Source organism: Dioscorea cayenensis, chromosome 6, assembly GCF_009730915.1.
Source record: "Dioscorea cayenensis subsp. rotundata cultivar TDr96_F1 chromosome 6, TDr96_F1_v2_PseudoChromosome.rev07_lg8_w22 25.fasta, whole genome shotgun sequence".
NCBI lineage: Eukaryota > Viridiplantae > Streptophyta > Magnoliopsida > Dioscoreales > Dioscoreaceae > Dioscorea > Dioscorea cayenensis.
This window is the reverse complement of record NC_052476.1, coordinates 15,432,534-15,446,883: the sequence shown is the minus strand read 5'-3', so window position 1 is coordinate 15,446,883 and position 14,350 is coordinate 15,432,534. Positions and strand designations below refer to the sequence as shown.

The window sequence follows — 14,350 nt, the reverse complement described above, 5'->3', positions numbered from 1 at the left end:
CTCGCCAGGAGAGCGGCGACGTATGAAGCTGTCATCCAGCCGACGAAGATGGAGCCTTGTTGAGGTGGCCACGTTGTGGGGGCTGCGACGCCAGGGCAACACAGTAACCCAACTCTATTAATAATTTGTATGAAATTAATTATTAAATATATTCATTTAAATAAGTGGAAATTGCCAAAAAAACCCTACAACTTTGCCAAATTGCCAAACAAACCCCCATAGTTTCGGAATGCCCAAAAACCCCTTCCTTTTCAACTCCATGATTTTGAAACCCCCAAAAGTACGTGAACGGGCATTAAACGGAGTGTATTTAAAATTTTATGGACTGAAAAATGCCCTTGCACGGGAAAGTCGTGGGTCGCACCCATTTCGGGCGGTGTGAGAGGAAGTGGGTGGGTTTTTCTTAGGGCATTACAATGCTTGTCTTCTCTCAACTCGCGACTCCAGCTCAACTCGCGTCTCCACTCTTCTCTTCCCACCGCACTCTTCCCTTTCCACCGGCGTCTCAAGAAGAAGTCCCGTGCAAGTATTCTGACATTTCGCTCACTTTACAGTCTAAGGTATTCATTATGGTTTTTGTTAACTATTACATTACTGAAGAGACATTTTTCGGTTTTGGTTTGTGATTTTGTTTTTTTGTTGGAAGACATTGAAGCTTTCGTGGGGGATTAATCGATTTGGGGTTTTTGTTAGTCTGCAGGGAGATGTCTCGGCTAGGGTTTTTGTTTTGTTTTACATTTTCGTCTTTGTATACGATCGAAATGGTTTTCCGATTGTTATGCTTTGTGTAATGTTTATAATCTACGTTTACCCTTTCAGTTGATATGGTTTGCGAGTTGTAAAAATGAGGGTCTCCGTTTAAACAATGAGCTTTACCGCTTAAGTTAGTTCGTCTCCGCTTTAATTATTTTGTATCTCTGCTTAATAGTGTACGTCATCGCTTAAAAATGATATCGATGTTTAAGAACTGAGTGTTAACCGTTTAACAAATTACATTTCCGCTAACAATGTGTCTGTTATTGTCGCAGGCTTGTGATTATGGCGGTCAATCTAGTTAATGGGCGATGCTACTTGACACCGTAGTGGAGACCGTGGTCGAATTGAAAGTTCACATGATCCCTCGACATCGGGAGATCATCCGAAGGACACCGCTCACTGACATTCATCGAGTTGAAGGCGTCATACCAAGAGCGGGCCCTTCTTGACTCTCTCGCAGAGATACGATAACCGCACTCAATAAATTCGTGGATCGGGGAAAGCATACGACTTTCGAGCCTCGAAGATGTGGGCAATCGTTCTCGGGCTCGCGTTGCGATGAGGGAGGCAGTCGTGTTTCAGAAGAAGAAAACACGGTCAGCTTTCGAAGAGAGGTATTTATCGGAGACGTACGAGAGACACAGAGACTCCATCAGGAGCACTCTTCAGCAACTCGTTGGACAGAGGGGAGAAGAGGAGAATTTTGCCAAACTACTGATGGTGTACCTCCTAGGTACAATCCTCTTCCCAAATACCTCCTGCTCGGTTCCTAACTGGATCGTTGATTATGTCGATGATCTACCGGAATAGGGCGCTCACGCATGGGCGCAGCGACGCACAAGTGGCTTTTGGAGGACATACCACAAGCCGCTACCCGAGTGCAATCTAGATGCTCGGGGAAGAAGACCAACACCGGGTATGTTAAGGGTTGCACGGTAGCGCTTAACATCTGGTTTTATGAGCTGACCGGAACCGGAAAGAAAGTCCGTTTCTGCAAGACCCCAAGGATCGTCGTGTTACGGTGAAAATACTTACCGGAAGCAGCTGACTGATAGAGACGAGTTTGTCATCTCTCGAAGGAAAAGAGGTAATAATTCAAAAAAATATTTTGTTTAATCGTAGACGTTAACGTTTAACCATATCATTTACCGTTTAACTTTATTCATCTATCGCTTTAACATTATAACTTCATCGCTTAACTTTGTTCAACTACCGTTTAAACTTTTTAGTTTAATGTTTAATTTGTTTGTTCTATGTTTAACACAATAGGTTATAACGTTTAAATATACTGAAGTTACATGTGTAAATATAGTTTTAATTGTTTAAACTAAATAATTTCGCTAAGATTGTTTGCTTTACACATGCTAGTTTCCTGAGCTGGTTCCGCGAATGCTGATGAAGAAGTATTTGTTCGGGCCAACCGCTCGGTCGGATGCTATTGCTCCGGAACCGCTTGCTCAAAGGCAAGATGAAAGGCAACCTCTTCCCTTGCGCTGACTGGACGCTGCTCTCCCGCTTCTGTGCCAAAACGCATTCGTCGAGGCCGGAGAAGCCCTCCCCACCCCGCCCGACCGTGGCTTCCCCCGACCGTGTCGCCCTCGAACGTGGCGGCTCCCCAGCAGGCACTAGGCGAGGATGTCACTGCAACTCTCATCGCAGCTTTCGCCGGATTTTGATGACCGAGTTCCCTCGGCATTGTCGCTCGGGTGAGGCATTGGAAGGCGGTCAGCGATCACAATCGATCGCGCCTTCCCTTCAAACAAATGAAGCACCCGGGGACGGATACGCCGTCGGAGTTCGGCACGACGAGGACATCATCGGGGTGACCCTTCGAAAGACGGCCTCATTCGAAGAAGCTTGCAAAAAGAGGAAAACAATAATGCCTCGCGTCTCACCCGTGCCGTACGACGATGAAATAATAGCAGCACCATCGGCAGCAGCACCATCGGCGGCTGATGTTGTTAACGTTGATGACATGCCCATCACGGTGGAGGAGATTGAAGATGGCACTGAGTTTGCCGCGGTGGAAAAGATCGTCGACTCGTTGTTGACGACATCATGCATCTACGTGGAACCGGCTTGACGATGCGGCATCAAAGATGGACACAATCCATGAAGAAGAACAACCAGACAACGTTGTGTCTCGCATTGATGCTGCTGCCGTGGAATTCACGGTGGAACCAACGGTCGACGCGTCGCATCGAGGCGCACACAATCCCACAAGAACAAGAAGCATGTAAGGGAAGTGTCTCCCGGGTTGATCTTTGCCGCTGCGTTCCCCATTAAAGGAAGCCAATAAAAAGTAGAAGAACTTCGGGAAAGTCTTCATTCGAAGAAAAAAATACGTTGGCCAATCGCGCCTCAATAAGTACGAGCAGGAGTTGATAAGGATCTTCCTCAACTGCCCTATGGACAAGTAAGTTTGAAGTTTTTATGATATTGTTTAAACTGTTTTAGTTACCATTTAAGTAGGAGCGTTAACGTTTAAAATTTACAGATAACATTTAACTTATAAGTGATACCCTTTAAATATTACCGTTACCGTTTAAACATTCAATATAGAATTTAAAGTTTATACTTTAACGTTTAATTTTATACTTACAACATTGTTTACATGTCTTTGTTCCGTTCAACCACAGCACTGTCGTGTGGAAGAATGACTCTGTCAGCACCACACGGGCCAATCTATTCGACCTGCTCGAGGGGAAGGAGATGGTCACAGACGATGTGATGGACGCATTCGTATGTATCTTGCAAAAGACGATGAGCGTAGTGCCATATCGTTATAAGAGGCGCGCCTCCATCACACGGCCACTGGCCTTGTTCATGTCAAAGCAGGGCGACGACGCACATGAATCCACGATGGCTATGATTGGAGATGCCGCGCGCAACTTGCATGAAGTGGACATCGTCATCCTCCCGATAATTATGAGTGGCCACTTCCATGTCGTCGTCCTTGACAATGAAAAACAAGAATACAGGCATTATTCTTCATGCCAAAGCGAAGAATACGATAAAAACGCGCTAGAAATGGTAAGTGCTTTAATAATTTGTGTTTGTGTAATAGTGTTCGGTAAATAATCGGCATTCCAATATGAACTTGTATATCTCGACAGCGGAACCTATTCGACCTCTGTATCGACATGGAGTTGGGCGAGTCGGCGACCATAAAGTACCCGCTTGTTCACGACAATCGAAGCCCCACGACGAAAAAAAGGAAGTGTCGATCGCAGCTGCCTACGTCATGCGGTTTATCGAGCGCTTTCACTCGCGGTGAGAAGCTACGGGTCACGCAGATCGACGTCCCTTATCTGCGATTAAGGTATGTTTCCCGATACTTAGGGAGGGAGGCGACGCATCACGACCAGAGGGAGTCTTCGCAGCGGGTTCTTAGTCATTCTTTCTATATTTGTATACACGATTCTTTCTTTAATAATCCGATTCATTGTTTAACATACACTTTCATTGTTTAAGTATATAGTTCATTGTGTAAATATCAATGTAATTAGTTTAAACTCCGCTTTTACCTGTGTAAAAACGAACTGAGGAGGAGTGTACGTAAGCGGGGTCATAGTCATCAGATAGGGTGTAATAGTTTCAAATGTAAACCGCTTTAAATTCAATTCATTTTTTTCCGAAGAACATGACAAATTTTTGTCAATGTAAATGTACATGTATCTAAATTCAATTAAATTCATTCTGCTTTCGCTTTTGAGGTTCCGTTCTTGTTGGATGATATTGTGTATATGTTAAACGAGATACTAATGTAGTTTAAACGGAAACATAGAAAGTTAAATAGAAACGCTTGGGGATCCAGGGAGTGTATTAATTGACGCTGGGGAACCGCGCCACGATGCATGTGTATATGTTAAACGGATTCTAATGTAGTTTAAACGGAAACATAAAAAAAGTTAAACGAAACTAATATAGTTAAAGCAGTAATATATAAAGTTAAACATTAAGTTCCATAGTTACATAATAAATGGAACTATATACACAATACACAACGCCCTACTCGACAACATATTCATCGCACGATCTACGATCGTGACTAGAGGCGTGGCAATGGCTACAACGCACCTCGCTGGGACCCCTGGACGCTTTTCACGACTCGATCCTCTTTCGCTCTAGGGACGCCCTGTGTTGCCTTCTCGTCTCGCGATTTCGTCCGTTCCTCAACAAGTATCTCTACCTTCGAACGCTCACTGGCCGTTGCATAATATCGCGATCAACTTGGACCCGCATAACGTAGAACACAAACATTAGCACTCGTCCCCTCCCCGTTAGTATCTAGCAATAGCACAAAAACTCTCCATAATTTAATCGAAGAGCTAAAATTGAATACACCAAATGAGAAGAAGAAAAAGAGAAGAAGAAGAAGAAGAACAAGAACAAGAAGAACAAGATATGAGCCTTCTAAAACTTTGTTTGAGAAAAAGCAAGCAGGGAGGCATTGAAAAAACTATCGATAAAGAAAGTTATGATTGGGCGCCATTTTTTTCCCACCTTTTTGCAGAGGCAAAAAGAAATTTCATATCGTGGACCCACTTCAACTTACCGTCAGGGGTTAAAAGGAATGTAAAATATAACGATCGGTCAGTGTCTGCAAAAAGTTGGAGGGGGTTTTTGGGAAGTTTTGAAAATTACGAGGGATAAACAGTAATTTTCCCTTTAAATAATGGTGGATAATTCTTGTATTTGGTTTTGGGACAGGCGTTGTCAACCAATGAAGCAGGCACTGTCTAATGCTCATCCAATGTTCTGCAGCTGCACAGCACAGTGACAGCCTCGGAATTGAAAGGCAACCTCGATCTTCGTTGCCAAGAGGGCAAAGGATTAGCTGCCATGACTCCTGCTCCGCGATTCCCCTCTGCCATTTTCCCTTCTCCTTCTGGGAGATTAACACCAGCTCACCTCATCACCGTTGCCTCTGCCCTCCGCCTCGGCCAATCCCTCCACCTTCGCTGTAGCCGCCATCTTCAGCTTCTCATTTGCTCCGCTTTCCGGGTATCCCATCTAAACCAGGATGCATGATTTTTGTAGTTTTAGTTCTTGATCTCTTTGTTTCTGTGATGATGATCGCAGTGTTGCAAGTCATTTGGATGTAGTTTGTTCTGTGAGCGAATGGATTAGTTTGAGTTGAATGAATTGCTTTTGTTTTGCATTGCTGATGTGTTTGTGAACTCTGTTAGAGGAAAAGAAGTAATTGACCGAAAAAAAAAAGAGGAAAATGCGCTCAACTTTGGATTATAAACATGCTTGCATATGCGCCAAAAATTTGTTATTTATTCTTTGGTAGAGTTCATGTTCATAAGGGAACAGACTTATTTCTGCAGTAAGTGTGAATTGACCTATCTGATTTGTTGTTTCATTGTTATGCTCTGTTTCCTGAATCACTTGTAATTGAGAAGTGGGAGTGATGTGAAAATGCTGCAAACTTGTTAGGATGGATGCTCAATGTTATGCTTTCTTTGTGTGGCTAGTCGAATTTTCAGCTGATTCTATGAAGTGTATTGCAGTTGAAGTGATTAAACAGAAAGTTGATGAAAGTTTATTGGTGTGGAAAGCGTATTAGCCCTTTCTTTGATTTGTATGAAAAAATATTTTTTGAAATGAGTTATGAAATTTTTTTGTTTTTGATGTTCCACGTTATCTTAAGAAAGGAAGTGCGAATGATGTTTGACTTTTTTATCATCTGTGGTAGGGGATGTCTTCATTTTTAGAAATATCTCAAGAAGTTGAATTAATTCTAAATTTTCTTCCCACTCAATTATTTTTTTTTTGTCAAAATCAAATGCATTTCCTCTTGCTACCATGTATTAACTCTTGTGTACTAGCTTGGGTTAATTATCGGACATGGCTTCCAGAATATTGTCATACCATCTATACAAACTATCTAAACAATGCACAGAATAGTAAGTGTGGGGGTTTCCTGTTTGGGTTCTTTTGAACATCATGCATCCACTTTTAGGTGTAACTACATTTACCTTGTATCAAATTGTTTGGAATTATCCTTTTGTTGTCGTAATCTTTTCCTCATTTGATAACTATACTTAGCAATTGTCTTGAGTGTATTAGCTGGACTTTTAGTGCTCTAGTTTCACAGAAAAGTAGTTGAGGGAGCTTGTGCTTAAGATCAGGTTCACAAATGTTCATTTGATTCTTTCATTCTTGTTATTGAAATTAATCTTAAAGGTATATTCATATTTTCACATGATGATCTGTCAAATATTGCAACCTTTATATTTCTGATTTTTATGTACACTTAATGAATAATAGGATGGCTATCAATCTAGCTACTTCTCTGGAATCAAGGAGTTTTGGCATGAAAGACCCTATTTATGGAAGAAAGAATCTCATATGGAAAACCTGGCTGCTGCTCTCTCCTTGTCTTGTTCATCATGCTTTACTTTCTTTAGCTGCAAGCATTTTGGAAAGGTGTTTGGTGGTAAAAGAAACTTGCAATTCAGTACTTCTGAAGATAAACCTTTTGATGGAAGGCTGTGGACCAATATTCTTCTTACCCTCAATGTATTGTGAGTCCTCATCCTCATGCATGATAAATGGAAATATCTGCAGGCATGCCTTGATTACTCATTTTCTTGCCACTTTGCTTTGACATATCAAAATTTTTCTGAGCTAGAAATACCAAAGTGCATATGCATCATCTTGGAAAAATATTGAATAGACTTATTTTTCTTAAAACATTTTTAGCACTTGCGTTACATTATTTTTAACATCTGGTACAACACTTAAATATGGTTTCTATGCTTAAAATTGTAATTCTGTTTGCTAGTTGAAACATTATATGTTGGCTTCCATCTCTCACGATTCTTTTGGTTTCTCTCCATACTTTGATCCATAAGGAGCTTCTTGGTAAGAATATAAGGATTTGAGGTATGAGAGAGTTGAGATGGATATTGAGTAACTCTTCTGAGAGTTTTTGTTCCCTACCTTGTTATCAGTAAATTTTGAGTTCTTTAGCTAGTGAATCTTTATGTCCTTAATTTCCCCATGATTTATCATTTGATTCTTCAAAATTTCCTCCCTTGAGCCACTGAAAAGAGGTGGTAGTTGAGCAATTGGAGTTGTTTGGGCAAGGGCTGAGGGTATATACTAGCAATGTAAGACATTTAGTACCTCATCTACCAAAAAAAACTGACTTTATATAGTGAAATTTCCTTTAACAGGGATTAGCCACTAGACTATGCAATTCAAAGTTCATTGAAGAGATATGGTGTATCATAATTATGTCTCCCTTGAACTTGTCTCCAGTACTTTTGTTTGTGCATTGCTGCTCACGTCACAAACATCATGCTATGAGATGGATTTTAGCATCTAAAATTGATGCTACTTCAATTATTTACCACTTAGTAGGTTGTAAACAACCTTGACTATGCCCACTATGACTTGTGCATTTTGTGAGCCATCATCACAGGCAGCAAATATTTTTAATCTATCAGTTTAAGCACTTATCCCTCCCTGAATAATGAAGCAACTATATTCACTGGAGCTGCTTTAAAAATCTGCTCTGAACTTGGCTTTTATTTTAGATATGCAACACCTAGTTGCTCTAATTTGCTTGAATTGAACTCAGATGGGCAATGGCCATTACTAGTTTAGTTTAGTTCCTGTTTAATAATAAAATCCTAGTTGGTTTTGGTCATTTAATTCATAAACCTGGCTAATTTGAGCTAGTTATTGAGCCAACTAATGGTTTAGAAGCACAGTTGGAGAATGATAGCGTAAAGCCTGCAATTTTTTTGGGTGTGTTTTGTACTGTAACGTTGCAAGATGTTGGGGAAAGAATTTCATTGGCGGTGATTGGTTGGGGGGACAAATTGGGCTATCTTGCCACCTCAAATCAAACACCCAAACATAACTTGGGTTAGCAAATAACCTTTTTGTTTTTTTTCCAAAATCTATTTAATTAAGTGAACATATTTATTAATTGGGGGTGAATTATGGTCCCAGAACTTTGCCCCAATGCCATTTCCTTCCGCTTACATTCAAGATATTTAATATGGTCCCTATATTTTGCCTTTTTGTTCATTTTTATCCTAATTGATTTTGTCTACTACGTGTCAAGTAATCCAAAAACTATGATTTTTTTATCATTTTTGCTAATCAATGTAAAATCTGAGGCTAACACGGATGATGGTGTGGCTTACCCAGCTATTCAGATCTTACCACATTAATTCTCATAAGTTGTTTTGAAAACTAAAAATCATTGATCTTGACATTATATAAGTTGCTAAGCGGCTGGCACACTACTTCCAAGGTTCAATCTGTACAAAAGAGGCAAAGTACAATGACCATACTAAATATTTTGAATGTGTACGAATAAAAATAAACATAAGTCGAGGGACCAAAAATTACTTTTATCTTATTAACTGATATAAATAAACACACATCATCAATTAGGAAACTATATATTTTTAATCTTAAATATTTATTTTGCTTAGCATTGATTAAGTCAAACTTTAGTCAATGTTAGGTAAAAGTTTTCCCTCAAAAGAAAATTTTGAGCAAAAAATCTCAAGCCCAATTTAATCTTGGTTTTCATAACCCTTAACAAACACACCTAGTGTGTTTTGCCTCATATGCTTAATCATAGATCTAATGTAGTCAGTCTTATATAAGATACAATCAAGGCTAGTTTTTGTCAGTTTGTTCTGGTGTGTGAATGATATTTTATTCAAGGGAAATATATTATAAGATATAGGAGGTTTTCTGAGCTCAAGTAGATAGAAAATAACAAGGCCAAAGAGATAATTTGTTTGACATTGGATGGATGATAATGCTGCGAAAAGATTTTAGTCTCCAATAGGGCAAATTTTAAAATTTAAATACATTAAGATGAGGAGTGTGTAGTAGTTACTTATGTCAGGAAACCTTTTCCATTCTTGGCCTCTAGAAGCACGGTATTGATCCACAACTAAATTGAAGTTGCCATTTATTTTTAGAAGCAATTAGATTAATAGGTTCTTATTTGCTTATACTTTATTAAAAGTGGAACCTTATTATAAGTGTATGTCAGTGTCCCTAATGGAAAATCTATTGATTCCTAAATTTCCTTTTCTTTTTAATTGTGGTTTAGGCCATCTTTTTAGCTATATATATATTTTTTTGTTTAAGCCCTCAATTTATTTTGGTATCTTCTGTATTTAAATTTGCTTTAGAAAGTTTTATAGATTGATGGCATATAGGCATACTTGTAGTTGGTATGCTTTCCTTAAGCAATGGTTTCTACGGTTAGATTGTGAGAACCAAGTTATAGTATTTAAGTGTTAGGTACTAAGGGGAAAGATCATGAACCATTTCTCTGTTGTTATCATTTTTTTCATGTAGTTTTTCCAATTTCTTCTTTAATTTTCAAACATACTTTTCTATCCCTCTTTATACTAAATAGAAATATATAATTTGGAGTGTCCACACATAAGACCTCGGGTGTCATGTCCATACAGTGGACATGGATCCCTGCAGTTATCCAAATCATTGAGTCAAAGTTAATATGCTAGTGCAAGGCTGATGACATGTTTGCATAAAGACAAAAGAAAATTGTCTGAAATTCATTCTGTTGAAAGCAGGGGTAAATACATCTCAATTGATGAAACATGGTCATTGAGTTGCTTAGAGGTTAGTCTGGGTCTATACTTTTGCATTTGATTGGGATGCCATTTGAGGGCTTTGTGAATCAGTTCGTTCGGTCTTTGCACTCCGTTAAATATTCTTTTATTGCTATCTGTTCAAGCACATCAAACTTGCTAATACCAACTCAATCATAGAACATGTGGGTTACTGTGCCATCTGTGCCAGGTTGTTTATGTAGCTGTTTAGTAAGTGACCAACTGGAAGAGAATTGTTGCTCCATCAACTTGGGCATCTCGAGACTAATTTTGAGGTTCTGAAGTTGAAGATGCGTTGGCCTGTATTGCAAAGAGAACAATTTGAATTGGCCCTATTTGCTATCTTCCTTAGATTCTCTCTCAAGTTTTCAGTTAAAGTACTCCAAAGTGTTGAGAGGATGCTTAGAAATAAACTTCCGGTGGTGAAAGTTCCATTTGCACTTGGTAAATGTATTGCTCTGATTCTCAGGGATTAGAAAAATCTATTTCCATGGGTTTTGCTGTGATTGGCCTGACAGTAGGATTGAGAAGGCACTATGAATTTTCAGTTTCTATCTTGAATAATTTCATTTAGAATATTGCATACAATAGGATGTGTACCCCTTTGAAAAAACACTTTGTTTAAAATAGAGAACCATGAATGCAAGTCTTTGAAGACAACAGTCTATAATGCCTTTGGAAGAGATAATTTGCATCAGTCCAATTGACCCATGTTGAGTAATTTTCTACCATTTACCAGCTAGAATGGCATGGGAAAGCAATCATCCAGAATCCAGACATTAAGCATTTCAAGACCTAACTTGCGAAGATTTTTGACTAATGAACCTTTCTCCATTCCAAGGGAATAATATTCTTAGATCTGCAAGCCAATATTCCTTTGGGTAATTTGAAACTTGTACTCTATCAGCTGAATTTTTAAGGGGTAATGGAATTGTTAAACATTTAGAGAGCTAAAACATAAAGGGAAAAAGAAAAGAAAAGCCATAATATTCCAAAAATATACTTTTGGGTGGAAGCTTTTGCTACCTTATTATAGTTTTAATTTTTTTCTCTAATGCTGTACAAAAGGTGTCAACATGACGTTCATTATGCAAGTTATATAGAAAAGCATATGTTTCAGCACCATAGACATTTAAGTGCATCCTTTAATTCTTTTATTAACTTTGCTATCCATTGCAGGGTTTATGTCAGTCAGATAGCAACACAAGGAAAACTGATCTTTTGGGGAGCTAAGGTAGAAAATTGAAAGATATATATATATATATATATATCAGCAGTTTCTGTGTGCTCTATTATACCCTTGATTTTGTGAACAGGTCAACAGCCTAATTGATAAAGGGCAGTTGTGGAGATTGGCTACATGTTCATTTCTACATGCGAATATTGGGCACCTCATGGTCTGGTTTGTGAGCTTATCATACAGAATAAACTTTTTATTTTTTTAATCTAGAATGTGAAAGATGTTTTCTACAGGTCAATTGTTATTCTTTGAATTCTATTGGTCCAACTGTGGAGAAACTTAGTGGCCCAAGGCGCTTCCTTGCTGTTTACTTTGCATCAGCAATAGCAAGTACCAATTTGTATAATTGTTTTCAAATGTTGAGATGTTTTCATTCGTGCAACATTTATGTGTTCTTATTGTTGACTACTAATTCCAGTTTTATCTAACATAGGTTCTTTGATGAGTTACCAGTTCTGTCAATCGCCTGCAGTTGGTGCATCTGGAGCTATTTTTGGGTTGGTAAGCTTTCTGGACATTAATTTTACAAATTCATTTGATAGATCTATCTTTGGAGCTACATTGTTTGTTTTCATAAAATCAAGGTAGAACATGCTCATATGATAATATCACCTTTCCTCAAAATAAGTTGAGAAGGAAAAATAAACTATGTTTTATGTCTTTTTGTTATTCTTCTGTTTATTGTTTTCTTTTCTTTCTTTTTCATTATTGTTTTCGGAGTGGTTTAGGATTAATAAAACTGTGTAACCCTAGAAATTGGCCTGAGACCTTTTGATGTTTGGAGTGATTTGATCTGCAAATAATCTTAAAAAAGGTCCATGTGATTTGATTTGCTTGACTGAGATCATTAAAAAGTTTGATTATAAATTTATCTCACCCTCATAATTAGGGTAATTGTCAAATCATATAAAAAAAAGTGTGGCAAGTTCCACATTTGTTAATTTGGCTTCTAATGATTGACGTAACATTGCTATCTTTTTTGTAAATGATAACCTGATTGCTTGGTGATGAGTTGATGAATTGGACATAAGTTGCATAACTTTGTTGATGTCAACATGGTGCTACAGCATGAAAATCTTCATTTTTGAATAATATTAATTTGATTGTGAATACGCTAGCATATTCGTGTCCTCCAAATCGTGCACCACCATTTATCAACATCACCATCTTGTCATCATTGACTGAACGGTATGTTGAACTCAAATTTAGAGAGGGAATGAGTGTTGGAAATTGACTACGGAAACTTCTGTGACTCAATTGACAGTTACTGTAAATTAAAGTCCCATGTAACCTTTACTCGTAGATACACAATCCAGCATCTGCTAATCTTGCAGAACTTGAAACACTTGAATATATCGAGGCATTTGAGGCATTGTCTGGCTTTTTCTTACTGAAGAATTAAAAAAGGGAAGATAAATGTTAAGTGGTGCATATATATGCAGCTTCTGGCTTGCAGACTGGACTATAAATCTTTAGTTTACTAACAGTATTTCTAATTATGCATTTTAAACTTGTCGTATTCCACAACATGATCATGATAAATCAATTTTCTTTTATTTGTTACTGTTAGTTAGAACTTTGTGACAAATTCTCAATGTCTACACTCTATTATCACGTTTTTCATTTTATCATTGATAACCTTTATTCAGACATTGGTGGCACCCGCATTCCTAGCAATACTTCATTTATTTAATTTGCTTTTATACTTCTCTAAAGTTAGTAATGAATATTTAACTAAATCTTTTTGAGGTGGGTTCTGCTGCTGTCTTTGCTTTGAGGCATAGAAGCCTCTTTGGAGGCGCAAAGCAAGATATACAGCAAATAGCTCAAGTGATTGCCATAAATATGGTAAGAATTGGAGAATGCAAACAAACTTATATCATTAAAGCTTGCTATTCAATTACGACACTTCTTCCTCAGGTTATTGGATTTCTATCTAGGAGCATCGATAACTGGGGTCATGTAAATCATTCTCAACTTTATGCTAATTTATCCTTCACTTGAATTAACATTTAGTTTGATGCAGACTTTACATTCAATTTCAGTTAGGAGGGTTGTTAGGTGGAGCTGCGATGTCATGGTTTCTAGGACCAGCATGGAGATTTGAATTTAAAACTGACGATGGAAGATCAGTCTTCACTGACCGGCCACCGATATCCCGCCTTATTAATAGGAGAAGATCGATTTGATATGCCATTTTGTAAGTCAATGGTATTTGAAAAATTGGCTGATTCATACATATGTTTTGGTTGTAAAGGACTTCGATTTTTAGATAGCATGTAAGTTATGAGATAATGCTGTAAATTTGCCTTGAAGAATCAATCAAAAAATTCCACAGAAAGGAGACTTTCTTCCTGATGTTTTGGTTGTGGTAGCACAAATAAACTGTAATCTTGGTTAACTTAGAGATACCAACGAGGTGAGGATTTACCGGTTGGCCTCAACCTCTACCAGGACCCCAAATTGCCGACTTCGTCCCCCAATCCCAGTATGGGGAAAAGTTTTCCCATCTCCGTCCTCGTGGGATTACCGAGTTCAGAGGTTCCCAGTTCCTTTTATTATTATTTTTTTAATTTTAATTTTATGTATCTATTTTCTTTTACTGTATAAACATATCATATATATATATATTAATATATATTTTATTTAATACAAATAATTTTCTAAATTTTGAAGATTTTTTTTTTGTTTTTTTTGTTTTTTTTGTTTTTGAATAAATTTTGAA

At 38.0% G+C, this 14,350-nt stretch overlaps 1 protein-coding gene across 1 annotated transcript; it reads left to right on the top strand.

Annotated features, from left to right (window-relative positions):
* LOC120263758 (RHOMBOID-like protein 10, chloroplastic) lies at positions 1-13,983 on the top strand. The gene is made up of 10 exons (XM_039271733.1): positions 1-127; positions 5,470-5,763; positions 7,036-7,292; positions 11,565-11,619; positions 11,702-11,782; positions 11,859-11,955; positions 12,059-12,126; positions 13,375-13,473; positions 13,546-13,587; positions 13,671-13,983. Exons 2-10 carry the CDS (start codon positions 5,602-5,604, stop codon positions 13,812-13,814), a joined length of 1,005 nt encoding a protein of 334 aa, XP_039127667.1. The 5' UTR covers positions 1-127; positions 5,470-5,601; the 3' UTR covers positions 13,815-13,983.
* Positions 13,984-14,350: the final 367 nt, after the last annotated feature.